We start from the raw sequence: 27,342 nt of genomic DNA, 5'->3' as shown, positions 1-27,342 counted from the left end.
GCTATGAAATAGCCGAGATCTGTCGAATTTGGGAGGACCAGCCTGTAATTCTCCCCAAAGGAAGGCCAAAAACCCCTTAGTACTAGCATCACCCCAATAGGGTCAAGATGGAACGTGCCAGAGGCGCAGGCGCACTCGAAACCTCCGCCAGTTTCTCGGCCGGCCAGACAACTACCACCCACAACACTGCGCAAGCGCACGGGCGGACCAAGCTTGCCCTCCCCTCTTGCCCCTCCCTGAAAAAACAGGACGCCCTCTCCCATCCAAACCCAGTGCGCAAGCGCCGCGCCTTGACTCCGCCCTCCGACCAATAGGAAGCCGCGGTGTACGGGCGCCGGGGCGCTTGACGCCCTGGGTGGGGCCGGGACGTGAGGGCAGCGCGCTGGCGTCACAGGGGCGGCTATATAAGTGAATACAGGCGCCGCCCCTCCGCCCCAGTCACTGAGCCGCCGCCGAGGACTCAGCTGCCTCCCCCTCGAGCCCCCTCGCTTCCCGACGCTCCGTCCCCCCCGCCCGCCTTCTCCCGCAGCCGCCTTCCGCAGGCCGTTTCCACCGAGGAAAAGGAATCGTATCGTATGTCCGCTATTCAGAACCTCCACTCTTTCGGTAAGCCCGGGGAAGGTCGCGGGCCCGGGTGGGGGTGGCGGGAACTCGGTGAAACCGCCGAGCGCGGTGGAGCCTCGTTAAGTTAGAGCCGAAGGGACGGTGGGACGGGTGGGCTCGAGCCCTGCGCCTGGGTGCCCGGAAGGAACGGGTGGGAGGTCAGCCCTTGGGCGGGCCCGGCGTCTCGGATGGCGCATTTACTAATGGCTCCTGCCTCTCTGTGGGCCACACCCGCCCCCTCCCGCCACCCCTGCGTCACGTCCCCTACGTCACCGTCGTTGTCAAGGAGCGGGGAGGGGTGGCCCCGCCTCGGGCTCCCGGCTTCCGGTTGGTTGCATCAGCCCATCCGGGTGGGGCACTGCTTGCCGCTAGGGCTCTGGCACGTGATCAGCTGCGGAGGGAGGGCGGGCCTAGGGCAGAAGGCCCATACTGTTTTGCAGCTCTAGGACTGAGCTGACCTGGGAGGGACAAGAAAGGACGCCTCCGGAGTCCAGACGATTTCCGTGCTGGTATCTGCACGGCCAGGAAGATCAGTAGGAGAGGGCCACGCACCGTCTTTGAACACTTTTATTATTTCTTTCCAGACCCCTTTGCTGATGCAAGTAAGGGTGATGACCTGCTTCCTGCTGGCACTGAGGATTATATCCATATAAGAATTCAACAGAGAAACGGCAGGAAGACCCTTACCACTGTCCAAGGGATCGCTGATGATTACGATAAAAAGAAACTAGTGAAGGCGTTTAAGAAGGTAGGTCTAAACCGGGCGGTAGTGGTGCACGCCTTTAATCCTAGCATTTGGGAGGGAAAGGCAGGCAGATCTGAGTTCGAGGCTAGCCAAGGCTATACAAAGAAACCCTGTCTCGAACAAAAAAATGGAAAGGGGTGTGTGTCTGCTGTAGATCACGATTTGCTGACTACAAGGCAAGAGGATGCAAACTGAAAGGGATCGAGTGTTGTTGCTTGGCCTCATGTTCTGCACGTTTTCTGCTTACAGAAATTTGCCTGCAATGGTACTGTAATTGAGCATCCAGAATATGGAGAAGTAATTCAGCTACAGGGTGACCAGCGCAAGAACATATGCCAGTTCCTAATAGAGGTGAGTTCAGGCCTGCCTCATTGCTCTGCCTTTCTAAAGTGTGGGATTCCTAAGTTCTGTCATCTTAAACTTGGCTTTTACGTCTCTCATCCAGACGCATTAGTTGCTGGCCTGGGGGGCGGGGGCAGTCAGGAAGGTGTGTCCTCAGTTGACTGGCTGTTTGCTAGAATTGACAGGTGTACTCTCTTTATTAGGGATCCTCTCATCTGGTGTAGTAGTGGGAAAGCTGATGGTTGGTGGCATTCAGACTTAATTTCTGTCCTTTAAAATTGTCCCTTTCTCTTTGCAGATTGGACTGGCTAAGGACGATCAGCTGAAGGTTCATGGGTTTTAAGTGCTTGTGACTCTGAAGCTTAAGTGAGGATTTCCTTGCAATGAGTAGAATTTCCCTCCTGTCCCTTGTCACAAGTTTAAAAACCTCACAGCTTGTATAATGTAACCATTTGGGGTCCGCTTTTAACTTGGACTAGTGTAACTCCTTCATGCAATAAACTGAAAAGAGCCATGCTGTCTAGTCTGGAAGTCCCTCATTTAAACAGGTCAAGCAGTAAGCCCCAGCAGTGTCCAGCCTGAAACAAAGCAATAACTATGTTTCAGCCAAGCCCAGAGCCCCAAGATCATAGGCTATGCCTGCCCAGAAGCTCCTTGGCTCTCCCCCTACAGAATCCCCTGCCCTAGGAGAATGTCACCACTTGAACAGCCCAGGTGAACAAGAGAATGGGTAACACCACAGTAGCTATGCCACTAGAGGGAGTCTCTAGTAAGAGCCCCTGGTGACCGGCCAGGTAGGCAGAATTCAGAAAGGACCATCTTTCCCCAGGGGTCATGGACATGTGGAAATCTTTTTAGCCAGGCATATCCCAAGGGATGTTGGAAGAACTGAAGGGTGGGGCCAGCCTCATATCAATTAAACTTATGACAAGGGAACAAATACCAAACTGATGCCATCGATCATGTGGCTAGCTGTATGTTTCAACTCAATGGTAGCAGCTACTCAGTGCCATGTGAAGGAACAAACTGGTTTTTTGGTTTTCTTTTCCCTTACAGTTTCAATGTTATGTAATGTATTTAAACCCTTATTTAAATAAAACTTGTTTTCAAGAAATACCCGATGTCCAGATTCTATTTCATGTTGAGTCAAGCTTATGTGCAGGAAAGAATCGCAAAGTTGGAAAGCATTTAACCAAAGGTGTGACTTCCCATTATCGCCATCATGGGAAAGTGTTCTGTATGTAGCAGACAGGTACTTCAGGCAGCTGGAGTGATCAGTTGTTGGGCTATCTTAGCTTGGGGAGGGAACTTTACAATGTTAAAATGATGTGCTGGAGCATTTTGGGTTCCACAGGCAAGACAAGGCCTCTCTATATTTCCTTCACTGGCCTGGAATCTGTATGTGGACCATGCTGGCCCACACACCCATCTGTTTTCCTCTGCTAGTGAAGGTGATGTTTTGGGAGGCCATTCCTAAGGAAGCAATTTGAGAATCTGGAGGTTACAGAAAAGGGATGGTATTTCCTGGCAGGATGTTTTACTAGGCAGTTTGTAGGTAAGGGTGAATGGAATCTGGTTCAGAAGAATCTGGCAGCTTAGCAAAGGTCTTTGCTAAAACAAGATCCCACCAAAAACATCTGGCACAAGTATGTTGGCACTATTTGAAAGAGCTGAAGGACTTTTCAGGGCAATTCTGGAGACGACAAATGTCTGGTAGAGTGGAATGACAGAATTCCTACTTAGTGTGCAGGTCATGTGAACCAGGACCCTTGCTAAGCTGTTGTATTTCAAACTAGTGTTGTAGAGAATTGACTCAAAGGTTGCCCCTTTATATAGCCCTGCATGGCAAAAAGGGTACTTGAGGAAAACGGATGTCCTGGGCCAGCATTTTATGAGTATGTTTCTGCCTTGTGGTCCATACTTAGAAGAGATGAAGTCCTTTGGTGTGTTTTGTGCTGTGGTGGGAACTATGGAACATGAGCATGATGAGGAAGGAAAGGCTTGGCCAAGAGGCTGTGGATCTCAGGACTCTGATGTCCCCCACTCCCATCTCAGGAAGGAAGGCTTCCTAAAAGGGGTGAGTTGGCAGAACTGAATCCCTCAAATTGGACTCTGACCATGTGGCCCTCACAAAAACAATTTCTGAGTTAACTATGAACAGGTGGTAGTCCTTATGTAAACCAGACTGACCTCAAACACAGGTCCTACCCCACTGCCTTCTGAGTGATGACTAGGGTGTGTACCACCACACTTGGCTGACAAATGGCTCTGGAAATGCTGACGAGATGTGTCAGGTTCTCAGTTTTGTTATTTTGCTGAAAATGCAAAGTAGTGCCTAGCGCATGAAAAAGCATAAATCCAAATATTTGCTGCTGGTCCATTTCTTACATGCTTAAAATGAAAGCCAGACCTGATGACACACGCCTGTGACCTCTGCTTCTCCGGCTGAGGCAAGGAGGGATCACAAGTTCAAGGCCTGCTGGTGCTCTAAAGTAACTGCCAAACTCTAACAAAGGACTGAGAATACAGAGTAGTGATAGGGCGCTTGCCTAGCATTCCTGAAGCCCAAGTTTCAATACCCAGCTACAAAAAAAAAAAAAGAAAAGAAAAATGAAAATTGCACAGGAATCCACAAAATGACTAAAACCTAATTCAAACAGATTCATGAACAGATCAAAGGCCCTGATCCAGGAACTGAACATCTGCTTGTTCACCTGTCTCAGCAGTGTCCCCTTGTGGCATTAGTATAAAATACAGTTTATGCACAAGCCTTTTGCCACTGAGATTTTTAAGGTTATGTAGGAGTGCGCTCTCTGCATGTTCACCTTTATACCAGAAGAGGGCATCAGATCCCACTAGAAATGGTTGTGAGCCACCATGTGGTTGCTGGGAATTGAACTCCATCAGGCCCTCTGAAAGAGCAACCAGTGCTTTTAACCACTGAGCCATCTCTTCTACCCACTGAGATTGTTTTCAGTGGATTTCTGTGTTACTCAGGCTAGCCTTGATGGAATTCCTGGGTTCCAGGGGTCCTGTTGAATTGGAATTGGGACCACACGTGCAGGTCACAAAGTTCTCTTGATCATTTTTAACCAAGAGATACATATAGGGGCTGGAGAGATGGCTCAGTGGTTAAGAGCACTGGCTATTCTTCCAGAAGTCCTGAGTTCAATTCCCAGCAACCACATGGTGGCTCACAACCATCTGTGATAAGATTTGGTGCCCTCTTCTGGCCTGCAGGCAGAACACTATAAACATAATAAATAAATCTTTTTTTTTAAATTATGTATAACCTCAAATTTTAGCTCATAAAATAAGGTTTTAATTATGTCTCATACATACTTTTTTTAAAAAGTTGGTTGGTTGTTTTTGGTTTTTCGAGACAGGGTTTCTTTGTAGCGTTAAAGCCTGTCCTAGAACTAGCTCTATACACCAGGCTGGCCTTGAACTCAGAGATCTACCTGCCTCTGCCTCTTGAGTGCTGGGATTAAAGGGAAGCACACCACACCCAGTTTCTGTTTATCCCTGGCTATCTTGGAACTCACTCTGTAGACCAGGCTGACCTCGAATTCATAGAAATCCACCTGCCTCTGCCTCCCATGCTGGGATTGAAGGTGTGCGCCACCACCACTAGGTTCACACCTGGCTGTTTAATCCTAGATATTTTAACCTCAGAAGCTCTATCATGTATCTTAATCTAAACCATAAATCATCCAAAAGATGACAAACCCACAGGCTCAGCAGGCAGAGGTAAGCCAAAACATTTTCAGTTCTAGTAAATAAAATCTACAACTTTAAGAAACATATGTTAAAGAATCAATAGAAAACAAAAACAAACAGTTGCAGGGTATGGTGGTATACAACTGCAATCCCAGCATTTGGGAGGTGGAGGCAGGAGGATCAGGAATTCAAGGTCATCTTTGTTCAAGTAGTGAATTTGAGATCAGCCTAGCCTATATGGGATCTTGTTGCAAAAAAAGGGGGTGGGGGAGAACGTCTTCATTCAAGCTGGTCCACTCTCAGGATTTCTTGTGTTTTCTTAATAAATCTGCATTCACTCTGTTTAGGAAGAAAATAAAAGCTGCACTGCAGTGCACACCTTTAACTCCAGTGCTCTGGAGGCAGAGGCAGGCCTGGTCTGCAGAGTCAGTTCCAGGACAGCTAAGATTAACTAATGAGTTTTAGGCTAACCAGAGCTACCTAGGGAGGCCTGATGTGGGATTCCCCTCTGTGAGCTGTGAATGTTTTTATCACTCTTGGTTAATGAAAAAGCTGCTTTGGCCAGGCAGTGGTGGCACACGCCTTTAATCCCAGCACTTGGGAGGCAGAGGCAGGTGGATCTCTGTGAGTTCGAGGCCAGCCTGATCTACAAGAGCTAATTCCAGGACAGGCTCCAAAGCAACACAGAAAAAACCCTGTCTCAAAAGCTGCTTTGACCTAGGGCAGAATATAGCCAGGCTGGAAGAGCTATGTAGAGAGAGTAGGCGGGGTCAAAGAGATGCCATGTAGTTGCTGAAGGTGCCCACAGCCTCGTGGTGATACACGGATTAATAAAAATGGGCTAATTTAAGATATAAGAGTTAGGTAGTAATATGCCTAAGCCATTGGCCAAACAGTGTTGTAATTAATATAGTTTTTGTGTGATTACTCATGTCTGGTGGCCAGGAAATGGACGCACAGTCTCTGATTACAGAGGCCGTTTAAAATACAAAAAACAGGGCTGGAGAGATGGCTCAGAGGTTAAGAGCATTGCCTGCTCTTCCAAAGGTCCTGAGTTCAATTCCCAGCAACCACATGGTGGCTCACAACCATCTGTAGTGGGGTCTGGTGCCCTCTTCTGGCCTGCAGGCATACACACAGACAGAATATTGTATACATAATAAATAAATAAATATCTTAAAAAAATAAATAAAATACAAAAAACAAAAAAACCCCAGCACTGTGTAAAACTAAGGATAGTGGGGTACATGCTCAAACCCAGAACTTGAGAGATACACCCAAGAGAAACAGGAGTTCAAGGTGAGCCTGGGATCCATGAGACTCCATCTTAAAAATAATATTAGGGGCTGAGAGATGGCTCACCAGTTAAGAGCACTGGCTGCTATTTCAGAAGACCTGAGTTTCCATTCCCACTAACAAGCGTCTTTAATTAGCTCCAGAGGATCTGAAGCCAACTTCTGGTCTCAAGGGCACTGCATACACATGGTGCACAAACATAATGCGGGCAAAACAACCATATATGTAAAAATGAATAAATAAATAATAGCATGTGTGCTGGGGATATAGCTCAGTCGTAGTATGCTTAAGGCTAACAATTCTAGACCCTGGACTTAATTCTCAATAGGACTCCACCATCAAAAACGAGTGTGTATGGGGCAAGAGGACCTCACAATGTGGCCAAAGCCCCACAAAGCTTCATTGACTTCCCTTCTTTACAGATAATGTTGCCGAGCCGTCACCTAGGCACGCAGGCCGGATCCCAGCAGCTTACATTGTCTTTAATCATCTTTCTTTATGGTTAATTTGTGCCCATCATGGACAATTGGTTAAAAATAGGAAGAGGTTGAAAAATAATTTAACATGGGGCCTAAACGTGACAGCCACTGTGTGTCGAGCCATTGATTCTCACTCCGTTTCTGTGAGAGGAACAGGAGCAAGCGCCCGGGACGGCTGTACGCAGGCCCGATGACGTAGGTCGCTTCTCCTTGGAGATAGCACGACGGCGCCGCTCAGCCTCACCCTGAGCCTGTTAGACCTGCAGATTGTCAAGTCCCACCCAGCGCTATGAATCAATTTTTATCTCATCAACGCTTTTTTAATAAGGCTTGCAACACCTGTTTAGACCTCACCATTAGCGGACCACCTGTCGTGATCTACAAACATTTTTTTTTTTTTAAGGTACTAGTTGGGTACAGTGGTGCATGTCTGTAGTCCCAGCTACTCAGGAGGCAAGGCCAATAGAGGAGTTAGGGTCTTGAGCAACATAGTAGGACCCTGTCTCTAAAGTTTTTTGAGATAGGGTTTCCCTGTGCAGCCATGGCTGTCCTAGAACTCACAGAGATCCACCTGCCTCCGCCACCAAAGTGCTGAGATTAAAGGTATGCGCCACCACTGCCCAGTTTTTAGTGGCGTTTTAAAATCACTTTCACTTTTCAGCTTTTTTGCACAGGTACCTTCCACTGTAGTTCTTTAGATCTGCGGTGAAATGAAAGCAATGAGCAAGAACTAAATGCGGGGTTGGAGAGATGGTTCTTCAGGAGGTGCTAAATTCAACTGCCAGCTTCACGACCATCTGCAATGAGATTTGGTGCCCTCTTCTGGTGTGAGGTATACATGCAGGCAGAACACTCAAACTGGTTATCAGCTGAGGTATTTACTCAGTATCAACCTCTGGTCTCCAAATATATGCACACACATATAAATGCACCAGTTATATGAATTTAGAAGCCAACCAGCTAACCCATTACTTCCCCCTTCACCAGCTGACAGAAGATACAAGACTCCTGGGTCAGGGGTTGAGGACAGAGCGCAGTTGGTAGACTGCTGTCCTAGCACCACACAGACAGAGCATCTAGAAATCAAGCACTTAGGAAATGGAAGCAGAATATCTCAGAAGTTCAAGGTTATCCTTGAACTGTGTGGTGCTGGGGACTGAATCCAGGATCTCATTTGCGCTAGGACAGCAGTCTACCAACTGAGCTCTGTCCTCAACCCCTGACCCAGGAGTTTGAGGCCAGCCTGGGCTAGGTGAGATCCTGTCTCAAAAAATAAAAATAGGTCTGGAGAGATGGCTCAGCAGTTAAGAGCACTTGCTGCTCTTACAAAGGACTGGGTTGGATTCCCAGCACCACAAACTGGCTTACAATCGTCCATCCCTAACCCCCAGTTCCAGGAAATCCAATAGGCTCACAAATGCTGCACATACGTGTATACAACAAAAATTATTTGCTGGGCAGTGGTGGCACATGCCTTTAATCCCAGGACTTGGGAGGCAGAGGCAGGCGGATCTCTGTAAGTTTGAGGCCAGCCTGGACTACAGAGCGAGTTCCAGGACAGGCTCCAAAGCTACAGAGAAACCCTGTCTCGAAAAAAAAAAAAAAAATCATATATATAAAGTAAAACAAATAAGTTAAAGATAAAAATAAATTTTAAAAATTTCATAAAAAGGGACTGGAGAACCCCGGGCCGGCCCGCGTCGAGAGTGAGGAGGACCCCGGGCGGGCCCGCGGGCCGTCTGGGGCCTGATTCGGCCCCACCAGGCGTGTGAAGACAGGGGCCTGATTCGGCCCGGCCCGGCCCAAGGGCGAGCGGAGGGGAGGGGCCTGGTCCGGCCCGGCAGGTGCGCGAGGACTGGGGCCGCGGCCGCGATGGCCCAGCAGCAGATGACCAGCTCGCAAAAAGCCTTGATGCTTGAGCTGAAATCCTTGCAGGAGGAACCAGTGTGAGGGCTTCCTGATCACCCTGGTGGATGAGTCCGACCTCTACAACTGGGAGGTGGCCATCTTCGGACCCCCTAACACCCTCTACGAAGGCGGCTACTTCAAGGCACATATTAAATTTCCTATTGACTACCCATATTCACCACCTACCTTCAGATTCTTGACCAAAATGTGGCACCCCAACATTTATGAGAATGGAGATGTGTGCATTTCACTTCTTCATCCGCCTGATGAACCACAAAGTGGAGAACTGCCCTCTGAAAGGTGGAATCCCACTCAGAATGTGAGGACTATCCTGTTAAGTGTAATCTCACTGCTTAATGAGCCCAACACCTTTTCTCCAGCCAACGTGGATGCTTCAGTTATGTTCAGGAAATGGAGGGACAGTAAAGGAAAAGACAAGGAGTATGCTGAGATCATCAGGAAACAGGTCTCGGCCACTAAGGCTGAAGCAGAAAAGGATGGAGTGAAGGTCCCCACAACCCTGGCAGAATGCTGCATCAAAACTAAAGTGCCTTCCAATGACAACAGCTCAGATCTGCTGTATGACGACTTGTATGATGACGACATTGATGATAAAGACGAGGAGGAAGAGGACGCCGACTGTTATGATGATGATGATTCTGGGAACGAAGAGTCGTGACATGTTCCTTCAGTGCCCCTGTACTGCCCTGACGTCTCAGGCCAAAGGGAGGGGAGCAAGTGGGGATCTATGGTGGCCCCTCAGCAAAAACTTACTCATGGGGTGGGGAAACACACAGCTCCTGCTGACTCCCTGCGGATCTCCTTTTTATGGACCTTTACTGGAGAGAAAGTACCCTCCACAGAATGTCTGAATTCTTGCCTTCCATCACTGTATTGATTCTTTTTAAAGAAAAAAAGGAAAGCCACCACCCTTCAAACTCCCACCTCACTTCATCTCTGCAGAATGTTCACAGCAAAACACGTTTGTCTGTTTTTAGATTCTTGAAGAATTAGTCTGTTTAAGACATGATGTGTTTAAAGCTGGGAACTCACTGGGAGTCCACAAGTGCTGCATATATTGGGTAGCAAAAGAAAATGGGGGGGAAAAAAACCCACAAAACCAAAAAAAAAAAAAACCCACAAAACAAACTTAAAAAAAAAAAAGCCAATTTGCCAAGCAAGGTTTAGCTGCTCCTTTCCAGTAGTGCGTGTGCATTTGTTCAGCCCGTGGTGGTGAACTTTGTTTCTCTCCCTTCCTAAGGCTGGGATGCAGTGGGCATCAGGGACTTACTCTTGCTAATCCTGATGAAGTGTGCTGCTTCTGCCTCTATGACATCACCCCAACATGGAGGCTACAGCTACTCTTGAGAGAAATCAGATTTTGTTTTTTTGAAATTGATTGGGATCTAAAGCCTGAAATAAATATTCATACTTTACAAAAAAAAAAAAAGGGACTGAAGAGATGGCTCAGTGGTTAAGAGCACTGACTGGTCTTCCAGAGGACACAGGTTCAATTCCCAGCACCCACATGGCAGCTCACAACTGTCTGAAGATCCAGTTGCAGGGGATCTGACACCTTCACACCAGTGCACATAAAATAAAGCTAAATAAACCATAAAAATATTTTTAAAAAATTCATAAAAGATTCCTGGGTCAAAGAGAAACAATTCCGTTGCCTACAAGACAGACACTGGTATGATTTGTTAAACGCCCCCACCCCCCCACCTCCCCCACCCCCCACCCCCGTCCCCTCAAGCTCTAGTGGAGGGTGACACAGTACGGACGCAAATGAATGTTAGAGATGTTATCGTTTCATTGAAATTGAGCAATTTTGAGCTCAGGGAATCAGCAACTTCTGCAGAAAGCAAATCTACTTTGTGACTCTGGGGTAGACAATGCCACTCCTCATATATGCTCTGCACACACAGCCCTGAGAAACTGGCCCAAAGAAGACCAAAGAAGAAGGGTCATGGCTCTTTGGGTTTTTTTTGTTTTTTTTTGGGTTTTATTGTTTGTTTTTTGAGACAGGGTTTATCTGTGGCTTTGGAGCCTGTCCTAGAACTCTGTAGACCAGGCTGGCCTCAAACTCACAGAGATCCACCTGCCTCTGCCTACTGAGTACTGAGATTAAAGGTGTGCGCCATCATTGCCCATTCATTCTTGCCACCCTCAACCAGCACACTCAAAGACGCGTAGCCCACGGTGGATTGCCTCCTTTTTCTCAGAGTAGTCCTGCTCCTTACTGGACCTCGGTTCCCTCACCCGTAACTCAAGCCCCAGCATCACCTTCCTCAGGGGACTGTGCTAAGGGTTAGACAACACAACACCTTCAAGTGCGCATGCCGGCCACCAACATCTCTACGGCTCAGTGGCCATTACTGTGGGAACGGAAAGGTAGGAAATTGTTAGTCACCAAAAGCCTGGCATGAAGGAGAGGTGCAAGGTCCAAATGGAGGGAGGGGGCTTCCCTGCGGAGTTTCCATCCACCATCCATGATCTATAGCCTCCTATCACACGTTGGCTCTCTGAGGGAAAGGAACAGAGGCCCCCATCAACCCTGCATCCCCAGAGGAAGCACAGTGCTGTTAAACCTGGAGTGGTGGTGGCTCAGCCTGTAATCCTGGTGCTGGAAAAGTTACAGACAGTAAGAAGAGCGGGAGTTCAAGGCCACCCTCAGATACATACCCGTTCAAAGCCAGCCTGGACTACATAGAATCCTGCCAATAATAATAATGATGATGATGATAATATAGCCAGGCGGTGGTGGCACACAACTTTCTTCCCAGCACTCGGGAGGCACAGGCAGGTGGATCTCTTAGTTTGGTGCCAACCTGGTCTACAAAGAGTTCCAGAACAGCCAGGGCTACACAGAAACACTGTCTCGAAAAAAAAACAAAAAACCAATAATAATAACAATAATAATAACAATAACATTCAATAAATAGAAGAGTCGATAAATGACAGTGCAGGCACACGGCCTCTAAGCCAGCAGGAGCGTCTGAGGCGAGGGTGTGGAGGAGAAGCTCACCTTGAACAGGGTGACAGGCTGCTCAGTAACAAGGAAAGAAGAGGACAGAAAGTGGGCTCAGACCACTGCCATCAGGCGCTGTCAGCTGACCCTGGGAGTGAAGAGGAGCAGATTCACTTAGGTTGCCAGGCAACAATCCAGTGGAAGATAATTTGCAGTCGAATACAATGGCTACTTCTGGAATTTTCTCCAGCAGCATTTTACAGGGAGAGAGAGACAGGAGCTGAAGAAGGGATGGTGGTGGCCTCTGCCAGGAAGTGAAAAACAGGCCGTTCGGGTTCTGAACAGGGAAGGGGCAGCAACCCAAGCACGCACCCCTATCGCTGAAATGATAGGCCCGCTGAATAAATAGACAGTAGGGAAGCCAGCAACCTGAGAGGTGGAGGAACCAGAGATCGCAGCAGAGGTTGACTAGGCAGGAGCTGGGTTTCTAGAAAGGACATGGGACACAGGGCTGAGAGCCAAGAGAGGCAGCTACCCATGAGCTCCGGCAAGACCTGGGTTCGCAGCTCAGCTCCCTCGCCTCTCGCCTGTGGGCACTAAACCTGGCTAAGCCTCTCACTTCCTCGTCCATGTCTGAACTGCTCTGAGAAAAGACTCAGCCACACAGGGACTTGCCAGTTAATTTTCCCACTTAAGGCACTAAAATTATTTTCTTTGAGGTAAGATCTCATTATACAGACCAGTCTGGCCTAGAACTCATAGAGATCTGTCTGCCTCTGCTTCCTGAGGGCTAGAAAAAAAGGTGAGTGCCACCATGCCTGGCCTAATTGTTTTTATTAATATATATTAATCATACATAATAAAATATTCTGTTATGACTTTTTTTTTAAATCAGTAGTGAGGGTTTGAAACAGGGTTTCTCTGTGTGGCCCTGGCTGTCCTGGAATTCACTCTGTAGATCAGGCTGGCCTCGAAATCACAGAGATCCTTGCTATGGAATAATCTTTTTGTACACCATGACGATATGTAATCATTTTGGTTAAATAAAGAGCTGACTGGCCAAGAGCTAGGCAGGATTTCAAGGCACAGAGGATGCTGGGAAGAAAGGCGGGGTCAAGAAGAGTCACCAGCCAGAAATGGAGGAAGAAAGAAAGCAACGTGGGCGGAGTAAAGGTAATAAAGATATGAGGCAGAAAGTAATTTTAAAATGGGTTAAGTTATAAGACTTAGTGGGGGGCTGGAGAGATGGCTCAGAGGTTAAGAGCATTGCCTGCTCTTCCAAAGTTCTTGAGTTCAATTCCCAGCAACCACATGGTGGCTCATCTGTAATGGGGTCTGGTGCCCCATTCTGGCCTGCAGGCATACACATAGACAGAATATTGTATACATAATAAATAAATATTTTTTTAAAAAAAGAGCTAGTGGGAAAAGCCTAATCTAAGGCCCAGCTTTCATAATTAATATAAGTCTCCACGTCATGATTTGAGCTAGCTGGCAGGACAGAAAACATCCACCTACAGATCTACCAGCCTCTGCCTCCCCAGTGCTGGGATTAAAGCCATGCGCCGCCACCACCTATCACCATTATGGCTTGCCCTTTCTTTCTTTCTTATTCATTTTCCTCTTGTATATTACATCCCCACCACATTTTCCCTTCCCTCCTCTCTTCCCTCCCCCTCCCCCACACCTCCATGGTATTTTCATAATGTATATATTTTGATAACATTCACATGCCCCTTATTTTCTCATTTCCTCTCTAGCTCCCTCTTCCCACTCAGCCCCCACTTCGACTTTTCTTCCCTTTTTCAGGGAAAGATGTGGCGAGGGACACACGACTGAATGAATGTCATTAGTGTAATTTACAGTCAAATGGGTCCCTTCCTCCCCCACTAAGTAACAACTTCACAGTAAATCCTCAGGAAGGGATGAGGCCCCAGGAACACCTTCCCCAAACATTTGTTTTAAAACTTTTGTGTATGTGTGTGAGTGTGCAAGAAAGCCAAAAGAGGACTTCAGATCCTCTGAAACTGGAGCTACAGGCAGTTGTGAGAGCCCCAGTGTGGGTACTAGGAGTCAAACTGAGTGAGGGTCTTCTGTACTGAAGAAAGGCCAGTCGACGGTGGCACAGGCCTTCAATCCCAGCACTTGGGAGGCAGAGGCAGGCGCTGGGAATTAGAGACAGCCAGAGCTACGCGGTGAGACACTGTCTCAAAAACAAAACAGAACCCCCCCCCAAAAAAAAACAGAACAAAACAAAAAAAGAAGAAAAGAAGATAGGATCTTGCCAAGTGGTTCCGACTGGCCTCAGACTCTCATTCTTTGCACCTCAGACTCCGGAGAGCTGTGATCGCCTGTGTACACCACTACATCTGGCACTTACACTGTGTTAGATTTTATAAGTGGCCTAAAGATGCATTAAAGTATACACCACAGCTGGACACGGTGGAGCCCACCTTTAATCCCAGCACTTCAGAAGAAGAGAAGGGTCAGGAGTTCAAGGCCATTCATTCTCCTCTAAGTAGAGAGGCTGCCTCATAGGATGGGTGTGGTGGCGCAGGCCTTTAACACCAGCACTCAGAAAGTAGACACAGGTGGATCTCTTTGAGTTTGAGGCCAACCTGGTCTACATTCCAAGTTCCTGGACAGCCAGGGTGACACAGTGAGACAGACCCTCTCTGAAGGAAAGCACAGAGTCTGGGTCTAGAGAGATGGTTCAGTAGTTAAGAGTGCTGTATGCTCTTCAGAGGACCCAGGCTTGGTTCCCAGCACCCACATGGCAGCTCACAACTGTCTGTAATTCCAGTTTGAGAATGTCTGGTGCCCTCTCCCAGCCAAGGCACCAGGCATACTGGTGGTGCATAAATACACACGTAGGCAAAACACTCACATACCTAAAAATCAACAGATAATTGTTAAAGGTTTGTGGGGTGGTTCGCTAGATAAAGACACTGGCTGGCAAGTCTGATAACCTGAATTCAATCTCTCGCACCTAAAAGGCAAAAGGAGAGGCAACTCCTGCAAGTTGCCCTCCGACTTCCACTCCTGCACCGTGAGCATGCATGACTACACACATACACACAAAAATAAATCTCAAAAACGTAGTAAAAGTGTTTTTAAAGAAGAACTAATAAAGAAGAATAAAAGAAAAATAAAGCATATGCCAGGGTGTGTTCAGGTTAAAGACAAATACTGCACCATTTTTTTTTTTTTTCGAGACAGGGTTTCTCTGTAGTTTTGGAGCCTGTCCTGGAACTAGCTAGCTATTGTAGACCAGGCTGGCCTCGAACTCACAAAGATCCGCCTGCCTCTGCACCCCGCCCCCAGGTGCTGGGATTAAAGGCATGTGCCACCACCGCTCGGCATACTGCACCATTTTATATAAGGCAATTCAGCATCCTCAGATTTGAGTAGCCAAGGATGCCAAAGAAAACCGCACATATACCATCTTGCTCCACAGGTAGGAAAACTAAGGCCTAGAATGTACAAGTGCCCTGTCTTAAGGCCAGCTCGGGGACCTGAGCCTAGGGTTCCAAAGTGTCCTTGGCCCTTCGTTCACATAAATGCTCGCTCTGCATGTAGACCCCTGTCTGCGTGCCTGGCCTCACCCCTAGGGTCTGCAAAATCCCCCAAGCAATGAAGAGTGAAGCCTTGCCTGGGAAGCACAACTTCAGAGTCACAGGTGGCTGCTGGGTGAGAGAGGAGTGGGAGCCCAGGAGAGGCTAAGGAAGTATTGGAGGCATCCATGCCCTCTCTGTATGCAGCTGGGCCTCCTGAGGGTAGGCACGAAGGTAGTATCTCTAACTCTGCCTGAGGACCATGTCCAGGCTGCCACCCCTGAGGCCCTGCCCCTCCCAGACAGAGGGTAAGATGCCCATAAGGACAAGAACACCTCACAGGTATCAATCACTCTTAGTCCCAACACACCCTCCAAGCCCTAGCTGCCTGGAGAGGCTGAGTCATCGCAAACCTCTCCCTTCCCGCTATTAAGAACCGATTAGGAAGCTGAGGCATCGGCCTGCCTGACAGTGGTTTTAGCTCATCAATAACAGCTCGGGATGTGTGGGCGAATAGGAGCAAGCCAGGCGTTACAGGTGATAGCAAATGGAGCCTTGCCTCTGGGGAGCATTCACCCTCATGGAGTACCCTTAAAATGAGGGCTGTTTTTGTGCCCCTGGACTCCCAACTCACCCAAGCAAGGAACGTACTAAACATATTTATTTCTTATCCAAGAGAGGGCCTTGTTACCTGGACCCTCTCTAAGCTAGCGCTCCAGAATGAGAATAACTTTGGAACATTTGGGGTCTGGGCGGGTTGTTTCTGTATTTGTGGTGGTAGCGGGGTAAAACCTGGGGTTTTACGCAGGCTGCATGAGCACTCTACTACTGATCTACAGTTTCAGCCGTATTTAAAATATCTGAAAAGTCAAGAACAGGGCTGGAGAGATGGCTCAGCGGTTAAGAGCACTGGCAGCTCTTCCAAAGGTCCCGAGTTCAATTCCCAGCAACCACATGGTGGCTCACAACCATCTATGAGATCTGGTGCCCTCTTCTGGAGGGCAGGCATACAAGCAGACAGAACACTGTATACAGAATAAATAAATAAATTTAAAAAAAAAAAAGTCAAGAACATTTCCGATCTGGCCACAAGGTTGAGGTGCTTGCCGCCGCCAAGCCTGCAGCCTGAGTTTAAATCCCATGACTCGCACGGTGGAAGAGAGTACTGACTCCCGCAAGTTGTCCTCTGACTTCCACTCGCAAGCTCTAGCCACATGCACACATTTGGCTATGTGTAGACCAGGCTGGCCTCGAACTCACAGAGATCCGCCTGCCTCTGCCTCCTGAGTGCTGGCATTAAAGGTGTGCGCTACCACCGCTCGGCAACAATGGGTTCTGATGATTGACCTATGAACATCAGAGAAGCCATCACTCCGCCTTCCTCATCCCTCCCAGGAGGAGCTTCAGCTCAGCCACTCTTTATGTTCATGGAGTCAGGCTGGAGAGAGCTCCCCTACATGGGTCTCCGTTTCTATATTGTAGAAGAGGGGCACACTGACACTTAGGTCCTAGGGTCGTGGCAGAGAGGAACTGCATTCATTCCTGCAGAGGGTTTACCTGCTTGGCACACACAAAATTACCCTGTACTAGGACCTGGAGGAGAGTCCTCTAAGTGTGCTAAGTGTGTGCCTGGGTCTTCTTACATTCTCCTTCACCCCTGCCCTGTGAGGCAGGTATGAATGCATCTCGTTTCACGGAGAAGGCTAAGAGGGGAAAGTGCAAAATGTATTCAGTTTCCGTGGGTGATGGGCAAAGGGCTTTATGTACTGCTCTGTCCCAAGACCCACCCTCAAGTCTTTTCCCTCACTGTTTGGAGGGGAAAACATCTCAATCACTAGAAAGGAGGAGAGCTGGAAAGCCTTCCCTTCTTATCAAGCCACAGGCCTTTGTGAGCCCTACATGTGGGAGGCACTCCTGGGGAAGAGGGCTATGCCCCTCATCTCAGAAGAGGGCCCTTGCTGTGCACACTTTGAAGTGCCTACAATGACAGTCACCACTCTGAATAGGAGACGAGCTGATGTTTATAATAATTGCCATCCCTCTAGCTGGGGAAAGAACAGCCAGGGGGCATAACCCGATCCACAGGCAGAAATCAACCTGGCTCTTTGGAAAGCTTGTAATTTCCGGTTACCATAGTAACACCAGTATCTCCATCCCCCCCAGGACGCGAGAAGAGCTGCTCTCACCTTGTCCTTTCTTCCAACCCCCTCCTGTTCCTTCCATCGCCGAGATTTTTGTGATTCAATTAATTACTGTCAATGCCTGCGCTGGGTTTTGTAAATTTTTATTTATTCCATCTGCTGAGTCACCGTGTCCTGCTCTGGATTAGAGTGGTTATTCACTAGAACATTTGGGCTCTGGTTGCCATGGACACGGTGCAGCCTGCATCCTTCATCACCTGTTAATTCTCAGTGAGGGTGGCTGTGAGCGTGGGTACCACTGCCCTTCTATAAGACCCAAGGGACATCAAAGCTCCCAGAGACAAGAAGGGGGGGGGGCAATGACGCATGAACAAAATGAACAAAAGCAATTGTCTAATCTCAACTATGAAAAAAAAAATCAAAAACAGCTTAGAGCTTGTTATAACCTTGCAAACCACACTCAGGCAGGAATTTATCAAATAAACCAAGAAATGTATCATTTTCTTTTCTTGTACATCTTTGAAACAATGCCTTTGTTCACTAGCCATTTTAAGATGTATTTTTATGCTGCAAAAATATGAATCCTTTATGCAAATCACCATCTACTCCTGAAAGCAAAATAGGGGAGTGTTGAAATGCAAGACCCTCGAGGAACCGGCTCTGGGTAGGGGGCTGACAAGGGGTTCGATTAAGCAGGAAACCCAGGGTGAGAGTACAGGAGCGTTGGGCAGATGCCACCCAACACAGGCGGCATTAAGAGACAGGAGATACTGAGGGTTTTCCACGGTAAAGGAAGCATAAAGGGGTTTCAAGGCAACCAATATGACGCTCTCAGCAGAAAGAGCAAACCCATCAGTCCATGCCCCATTGCTCCTGATAACTACACTACATCCTGTTTTCAAAACCCCAGTGGAGAGGACAGGGATCAATAAGTCACCTCCCATTCACACGCTACCTGTCCATCAAGCATCAGCATATGGGTACCTCTGAATTCTAGGTCATTTGGCTCATTCTCTTTTTCTTCCTTCTTCTCCCCCACCCTCCCCACGGGATGTAGTCCAATAGAAGACTTGGAAGCCTGTGACCCAAGGGATACAGTAGAATGAGCTATTCAGGAACCCAGAGTCTGTCCCTTGTCTGTCCCCTCCCTGTTTCACACCCTTCCTTTTCCCCCACATCCTGAATAAATAACTGATTGACAGCTCTGTGACAGGGTGGGGCAGGGTGACAGGGTTCACCTGCACCCCACGCCGCGATGGGGAATCTGGGGTCACATGGAAGCGGGGCTTGGGAGGGACCATGAGGGCTTTATAAGGCAGACCTGGTGCAGCAGGCAGAGCAGAGCTGACCCAGCCTCCACAACAGCCACCTGTCCCCAGCTCTGCAGGTGAGAAACTGGAAAGGGGAGGGGCAAGAGGGATGAGAGCCGACAGGCCCTCTTCTGTAGAAGCTCCAGGCCATGGCTCCGACCTGGGGCTCTCGCCTTGGTGTTTCCAGAGGTGGGGCTGTTTCCTTAGCATAGGGTAGAACTGAGCCTCAGCTTCAGGGTCACCCTGCCATCCTGGATCCCCATCTGCCTTTCTGCTTCGCTAGGGACTCAGCCCTAATCCTAGGGCTCCTGCCAGCTGGGGAAAAGAGCAAGTGAGGCCCCCTCCCATTGTTCAGATGAGAAAACTGAGGCCCAGGGGCTAGGTATTACTAGCCCAGAATAAGAGACTTTAATAGGCAGGGCTAAGACTGGAACCCATCTCAAGCCCTTTTCTAGGCCAGCGCTACCTAAAAGACATTTCGTGATTACAGGAATGCTTGACATCTGCATTGCCCTGTATAGTAGATGGGTACTTAACATCTGGCTAGTTCAGAGGCAGAAAAGTTTTATAACAATTTATTTAAATTTAAAGAGCCATAAGTTGCTGGTGACTGGCATATTCATCAACCTGTGTGGCTCACATTGAATAGAACGGCTCTCTACAGCACTGATTTTCTTTCCTTTTCTTTTCATTCTTTCTTCCTTTTCTTTTGGAAACGTGTCACTCTAGCCCACATCTGCCTAGCACTCACAGAGTCTTAAACTTGAGGCAATCCTTCCGCCTCAGCCTCCCAAGGACGGAGCCGGAACACCAGTTCTGCTCTCTCTCCATTTATTTCTTCATTAGTCACAGTATTTTCCTCCCACAGGAAACCTAATCTGAGAACTTTGTCATTAAATGCTAATATCTTCGTTGATGTTGTTTTGTTTTGTTTGTTTTGAGACAGGGTTTCTCTGTAGCTTTGGAGCCTGTCCTGGAACCTCGCTCTGTAAACCAGGCTGGCCTCGAACTCAGAGACCTGTCTGTCTTTGCCTCCTGAGTTCTGAGATTAAAGGAATGTGCCACCACCACCCAGTGCTAATATCATTTAATACACATTTTTTCCTATAGGGGAAAGCTACACACACACACACACACACACACACACACACACAAATACCAAGTCAAAAGAACAGGTGAGGTTTAGAACTTGATGCTTATTCGGGCATCCCACCTTAGGTCCATGCTGTGCTTTCCCCAAACTCCCTCTTGCTTAGTTGAAAATGTTGGATTTAATTTTTTTCTCAGCTGCATAAGTACAGTTGCAGGCTGTTCATCAGCTAAACACTGAAGAGCCTCTTCTTCAAGGTTGCCTAGCAACGACATGGCTCATCCCCCATGGATAGGCTGGTGGTCTACAAGTAGCAGTGTGTGGTCTGTAACTCCCTTGAGTGTGTGAGTGTGTGTGCACCTTTGTTGTCTCTATTTAAACTTTCACTTTAAGTTCTAAGACTAAATCATCCAGGAGTTTTTGAAATTGTGTGTGTGTGGGTGTGTGCGCGCGCGCACGCGCGCGTATACATTTGGGGAGCAATGCCAGTGCCTATGTGGAGGTCAGAGATTCACTGCTCTACACCTTATTGTCCATGGAGACAAGGTCTCTCTCTGTAAATCTGAACGTTGAATATTTTATTTTATTTTTATTTTCTTTTTTTTCTTTCTTTCCTTTCTCTCTCTCTCTCTCTCTCTCTCTCTCTCTTTCTCTCTCTCCCTCTCTCTCCCTCTCTCTTTCTTCCTTTATTTCTTCTAGACAGGGCTCCTCTGTGTAGCCCTGGCTTTCCTGGAACTCATTCTTTAGACCAGGCTGGCCTTGAACTCATGGAGATCTACCTGGCTCTGCCTCCCGAGTGCTGGGATTAAAGGCATGTACCATCACACCCAGTGAATCCCGTACCTGGGTTGACAGCCAGCAATACCCAGCAATTCTGTCTCTGCTCCCTTCTTCAGTATGGGGATTACAGAAACACCCAGTTTTATACTCAGGTCCTTACGCTTACAGAGCAAGTGCCATTACCTATTGAGCCACCTCCGCAACCCCCATTCTAGGTTTGGACTTTCCCCAAGCACTGGCTGTCATGAGTGCATAAGGAGGAAAGGCAAGACCTGGGGAGCTAGGTTGCTGGCAGGCCTGAGAGAAGAAAAACTAAGGATTGGCCTGCCATTCTGCACAGTATTGCTCATCTGTAGCCAGACAGTCCATCCAGTCTAGCCCTTTACCTCTGGGTCTCTATGGGATAGCCCATCATTTATTTATTTATTTATTTATCTATTTATTCCGAGTTTCTCTGTGTAGTTTTGGAGCCTGTCCTGGAACTGGCTCTGTAGACCAGGCTGGCCTCAAACTCACAGAGATCTGCCTGCCTCTGTCTCCCGAATGCTGGGTATAAAGGCTTGCAACACCACCGCCCAGGGATAACACCATCTTGAAGTCCCGTTCTCTCCCCTTTGCAGACAAGATGCCTCGACTGTGTGTGTGCATGCTGATCTTAGTGCTGGCTCTGGGTACCTTCTCTGAAGCTTCTTGGAAGCCCCACTCCCATCTTCAGGATGCATCCTCTGGACCAGGGACCAACGGGGGCCTGGAGCCACACCAGCTGGACCAACTGGACCCAGCCTCTCACCATCGAAGGCAGCTGGGGCCCCAGGGTCCTCAACACTTCATAACAGGTAGTAGCGACTGACCCAATCAGATCTGGCCATGGTTCCCCCCTACTGGCCTCACAGTGTCCCGGAGACTAGGCCTCCTCCTCTCCATTCTCACTTCCTGTCACCTCCTCAGACCTGTCCAAGAAGCAGATGCCAAGGATGGAGGAAGAAGAAGAGGCGTATGGATGGATGGACTTTGGCCGCCGCAGTGCTGAGGAAGGGGACCAGCGTAACTAGCGACAATCTTCCAGAGCCCAACCATCTCCAAGCCACGCCCAGCTCAGTCCTTGCAAAGCATAAAAAATAAACTAGCTTCCAGTGTATCACCGAGTCATGTGTGCTTGACTAGAGAGATGTTGAGGTAGAGATCACAGAGCAGCATTAAACAAGAATCTACCTAGGTGGGGCTGGAGAGATGGGCAGGGGTTAAAAGTGCTCACTGCTCTTTCAGAGGATCCTGGTTCAGTTCTCAGCACCCCTATCAGGGGGCTCACAGCTGCCTAGAACTCCAGTTCCAAGGAATCGAACCTTCTTCTCACCTCCCTGGACATCCGCACTCACACACACTTACACACATAAACACATCGTTAAAAGCAAAATAAATCTTTAAAAAAAATAAAAGATAAATCAAACATATCAGTCTTGGTTTAAAACCTTCCAAGGCTTCCTGTCCCATTTACAAAGATCCCACGACTCCGTTCTAAAGCCCTGTGCTGGTTCAGCTGTCTTCTTCCTGCCCTAGAGAATCCAGTCTTTCCCCCTCTTCTTCCTTCCCCTTCCTTTCCTCACACAGACAGATTATGCTCCTTTGTCCTTAGTGTTCCTAGATACTGGAATGTTCTTCCCTCAGATCAAACATAGCAGGCTCCCCTTCGTCCGTGAAGCATCCCTGGGGGATCTGCCTTTTCTGTTCCTCATCCTTCACACAAATTTCACATGTGTAGTTGGTTTCTTGCCCACGTGACATCTGCCTTCTCAGCAAGGTGGGGAGCTAAGCATGGGACCACGTGTCCCCCTTCCCGATAGGTCCACATCAGACGTGCAGGTGAAGAACCGGCACAGTTTTCGTGTCTTAGCCTTTCCTTGTTCTTCTGCCTGTCAGCAGATTCCTAGCAGGGAGCCACTCCACCTGAGAGCCAGAAAGAAGGAGCCCTGCCTCTGCCCATCAGAGGTTCACGGTTAGAGCTCTGGAATAAAAGACCCCGAGAGAAAAGCAAGCAAGCCCATCAAAACCAGGCTGTGTGCTGAGCACAGGAGGCGCTCAGAGGATGTGTAAGTCAAAGCGGCGTCTCTGATCACACACAGTCTCTCAGCATCTTTACCAAAGAACAGTTCATCTGCGGAGAATGAATCTGGCCACAGGCTTCTGAGGGTGGTGAGCTTCGTGGGAAAGTACGTATATAGGAAATAAAATAAGGTCAATAATGTAGAATAATAAATCTGTCCAGAAAACCCTTTGATGGCATTTCCAGCCCGAAGAGGGTTTGAAAGTCCCCAGTGATAGACTTTCATTCCTGGCAAAATGTAGAAGTTCTTCGTGGATGTTGTTTTAAGGCAATTTCTTTTTATTTTTTAAAATACTTACTTACCTTATGTGTACATATGTACCTGCATGCATGTTTGTGTGTGCAGAACCCTCGCAAGTCAGAAGCAGCTTTGGATCCCCTGGAGCTGGAGTTACAGTGTGTGAGCTATCAAGTGGATGCTGGGAATTGAACCCGGGTCCTCTGGAAGAGTAACCAGTGCTCTTTACCCCTGAGCCATCTCTCCAGATCCTGGACGCCGAAGTTCTGCTTCTAGGCAGCTCTCAGAAAGGCAGGAAGCTTTATCTGGCGCTTCATCCTCTTGTTTGCCCTCAGTTTAAAACAGTTCTTATGCCAGCGAGGCTTGTGTTTGGGTGTGTTCTGCTTTCCTCCCAGCTGTCTCTCAGCTCAGAAGTTAAGAGTGCTCACCGCTCTTTCAGAGGATCCTGGCTACAGACCATTGCTGTGGACAAACAGGAAATCTGGGGAGCACAAGACTTCAGTTACATTTCTCCATCAGTGACAGCGACGAGTTGGAAGACAATTATTGGTGTTTCCCCCACACCTTGAGTGGCAGGACTCTGAGCATGCCCTGCTGCCTCCCAGGCTTCTCCAGCAGAGTTCTTCAGTTTGCACGGCAATAGTTTGCTCAGTGACATTTTATTGGCTTCCTCTCCTTCCAAATCTCCATTTTAAAAAACAGAAAAGAAAAGAAAAAACTGGGCGGTGGTGTCACACTCCCTTAAGCCCAGCACTCAGGAGGCAGAGGCAGGTGGATCTCTATGAGTTCGAGGCCAGCCTGGTCTACAAGAGCTAGTTCCAAGACAGGCATCAAAGCTACAAGAAACCTTGTCTCGAAAAAACAAACAAACAAACAAACAACCCAAATCTCTATTTCTCTCACTCCTATTAGTGTTCCTGGGGCTCCTGGGGAGCACCACCCAAATAAAATGCCTGTGATCCTGGCTTCAAAGTAACCAAACAGGCTGAAATCAGAACCCAAGCAAGTCTCCTCTACTAAAGTCCCAGGGGAAAGGGAATGGGACATGGAGGGGGTAGCCTTTCATTCCCAGCCTTCTCTAGATCCCCTGGACTAGAAGAACCTCTACCTTGCTAGAGATGAACAGCCTCCCCTTTACTGGAGACTTTCTGAAGGCCTCTGTCTCTGCCAGGGTTTCTACTGCTGCAACAAAACACCGTGACCAAAAAGCAAGTTGGGGAGAAAAGGGTTTATTTGGCTAACACTTCAGCATTGCTGTTCATCATTGAAGGAAGTCGGGACAGGAAGTCAAACAGGGCAGGATCCCGGAGGCAGGAGCTGATGCAGAGGCCATGGAGAGGAACTGCTTACTAGCTTGCTTTCCCTGGCTTGACTGAACCTGCTTTCTTATAGAACCCAGGACCACCAGCCCAGAGATGGCACCACCCATAATGGGCTGGGCCCTTCCCCAATGATCACTAATTGAGAAAATACCCTACAGCTGGATCTCACTGGAGGCATTTCCTCAACTGAAGCTCCTTCCTCTGATGACTCTAGTTTGTGTTGACACACAGAGCCAGTCAGTACAGCCTGCCAGAGGCAGATCCTTGGGAAGATGGTTCACCTTCACAAAGTCTGAACCTGCCTCCTTCAGGGGCCTCTAACCCAGAAACTAAGACCAAGCCTGAGTATATGGGGAAGATTGTCCTGGACAGGGGACAAAGGCCTACTGACTTCAAAATCTGGTAGGATCTGAGTAATCTAGAGAGAAGCATCAGGAGGAGCCAGGAGAATGTATAGGGAAGGACTATACATGTTTGGGGGACTATGGACTGCTACAGTGGCCCTAAGCAAGCAGAGTAGATGAGGGCTTACGACATGGACAGCATCTTCATGTGACTTGAGTTTCATCCTAGCAAAGACACCTGGAGCCGGTATTCATGTCTTCCCAGGACAACTCCCAGGGATCTGACACTCTCTTCTGATTTCTGGGGGCACCAGGCATGCATGCTACATGCTACATGTGTACAGACCAAACACACATACATATAAAATTTTCCTAAAAACATTTGTAAAGATCGAGGCCATGGTTGAGGTAAGAGCTGCTACTCCAGACCCAGAATAGTTAGTGCCACAGGGATGGTAAAGGCACGAAACAGAGATGAAGCAGCAAGCAGTACCATCACCAGCACTGATGGTCGAGTTTATTATCACAGAAAAGCTAAATCCAAGGGGCAAGCGGGGGGGGGGTTCCTACTGCAGGCTTGACTGTGGTAGCTTCTACCACGGTGATTCTATACATTAAAGAAATGAAGAGCAGAGGAACCAAGAGCTGATGCCCACTGCTGGGCTGGAAACTCAGAGGAACCAAGAGCTGATGCCCACTGCTGGGCTGGAAACTCGTGATCCTTTGCCTGGCTTCCAGATCTACTTGGGTCCCCAGAAGAGCCACTGCTCAGGGGAAAGAGTCCCACTCAGAGTTCACAAGGGCCTGAGCCAACACTCACCCCCAAAGAACCGGAAGGCCATGGTGGCTCCATTTGTGTTAGAGGAGACACCGAGAAACCAGTAGAACTCCACACAAGTGTCTCACCGTAGGTGCAGTAAGTTCTTAGACATACCTTGACATTTCTTAGTCTAGCAATGTGTAATTTGGACAGATAAACATGACAGCTGGCAGAAGAACATCCATCGTAATTGCCCTGCGGTGTGGAATAAGAGTCATCATGGTAGGAAAACAAGCACCAGCCCCTGACGCTGCCCTATTGCTCACACTACCGCAGGCCAGGTGAAATAACAGGTTCACCTTTAAAGACTTAAGGGAGACGGGTGTGATGTGTCCTGTTATGCTGCCCAGGCCTGGGTCCTGGAGAGACCAGTTGGACCACTGCCATCCTGGGAATGACTGCAAACATCAGCAACAACCGTCATGAATACAGACAGATAAGCTGGCCTTACTGGAACGGAGGAGCACAACCTCTGGTACATGCTGGCCTGATGAGAGTGCATTTTCCATTGCGTCAGGAAGGAGGCTCGGAAAGAGGGCTCATCCAGCCAGAACGGACCGCAGCACACGTTCAAACAAGACATGTTTGGAATCAGTGTCCAAGTACCTGTGGTAGACAGGCATGTCAGTCTGTCTGCACAGTCCCAAGAGAAGAAGTACAGGGCAGACCCAGAGGGCTGGCAAGCTCTTTATTATAGGGCCAGACAGAGAGAAAATAGTTTAGGCTTAGCAAGTCAAGAGGCTAAGGCAAGGAAGGTAGGTAGATTCTCAGGGAAGAATTGTTGTTGTTGTTGTTGTTGTTTTGTTTTGTTTTGTTTTGTTTTTTGAGACAGGGTTTCTCTGTAGCTTTGGAGCCCGTCCTGGAACTAGCTCTTGTAGACCAGGTTGGCCTTGAACTCACAGAGATTTGCCTGCCTCTGCCTTCCGAGTGCTGGGATTAAAGGTGTACACCACCACTGCCCAGCTTCAGGGAAGAATTTTACAGTTGCTGTCGGCACACATCTGTAATGACAGCACTTGGGAGACTGAGAGGGTTGGAAGTTTGAGGTCAGTCTGGGCTCCATAGTTAATACTCTCAAAAAAAAATACAATTTTATGTAATAAGATTTTTCTTGGGCTGGAGAGATGGCTCAGCGGTTAAGAGCATTGCTTGCTCCTCCAAAGGTCCTGAGTTCAATTCCCGGCGACCACATGGTGGCTCACAACCATCTGTGATGAGGTCTGGTGCCCCCTTCTGGCCTGCAGGCACACACGCAGACAGAATATTGTATACATAATAAATAAATAAATAAATAATTTTTTTTAAAAAAAAGATTTTTCTTTACACCACCAACTCACAAATAGCAACATTGAGATTTATTATTAATTATGAAAGCTTGGCCTTTAGCTTAGGCTTATTTTCAACTAGCTCTTACAACTTAAGTTAACCCAAAATTATATTAACCTACACTGACCACATGACTTTTACCTCTACCTCATTCTGTGTGTCCAACTCATTCTGTGTCTGGCTGGCATCTCTCACACACCTATTCTCTCCTATTTCTTCTCTTTCTGCCTGGAAGTCCTGCCTAGCTATTGG

The 27,342-nt window shown here is 48.1% G+C and overlaps 2 protein-coding genes and 1 pseudogene across 2 annotated transcripts; all 3 read left to right on the top strand.

Moving 5' to 3' along the window:
* The first annotated feature begins 429 nt into the window (after positions 1-429).
* On the top strand, positions 430-2,804 carry Eif1 (eukaryotic translation initiation factor 1). Its single transcript, XM_087909997.1, has 4 exons — positions 430-606; positions 1,188-1,351; positions 1,598-1,699; positions 1,989-2,804. Exons 1-4 carry the CDS (start codon positions 576-578, stop codon positions 2,031-2,033), a joined length of 342 nt encoding a protein of 113 aa, XP_087766123.1. The 5' UTR covers positions 430-575; the 3' UTR covers positions 2,034-2,804.
* A 6,255-nt stretch (positions 2,805-9,059) lies between these two features.
* On the top strand, positions 9,060-9,914 carry LOC146893299 (ubiquitin-conjugating enzyme E2 R2 pseudogene; annotated as a pseudogene).
* An 11,650-nt stretch (positions 9,915-21,564) lies between these two features.
* Gast (gastrin) lies at positions 21,565-22,067 on the top strand. The gene is made up of 2 exons (XM_048450568.2): positions 21,565-21,775; positions 21,888-22,067. The coding sequence occupies exons 1-2, from the start codon at positions 21,565-21,567 to the stop codon at positions 21,989-21,991; spliced, it is 315 nt and encodes a 104-aa protein (XP_048306525.1). The 3' UTR covers positions 21,992-22,067.
* The last annotated feature ends 5,275 nt before the right edge of the window (positions 22,068-27,342 follow it).

The sequence above is a fragment of the Myodes glareolus genome, chromosome 9 (genome assembly GCF_982192425.1).
Source record: "Myodes glareolus chromosome 9, mMyoGla1.1, whole genome shotgun sequence".
NCBI classification, from domain to species: Eukaryota; Metazoa; Chordata; class Mammalia; order Rodentia; family Cricetidae; genus Myodes; species Myodes glareolus.
This window is presented reverse-complemented; position numbering and strand designations above follow the sequence as displayed.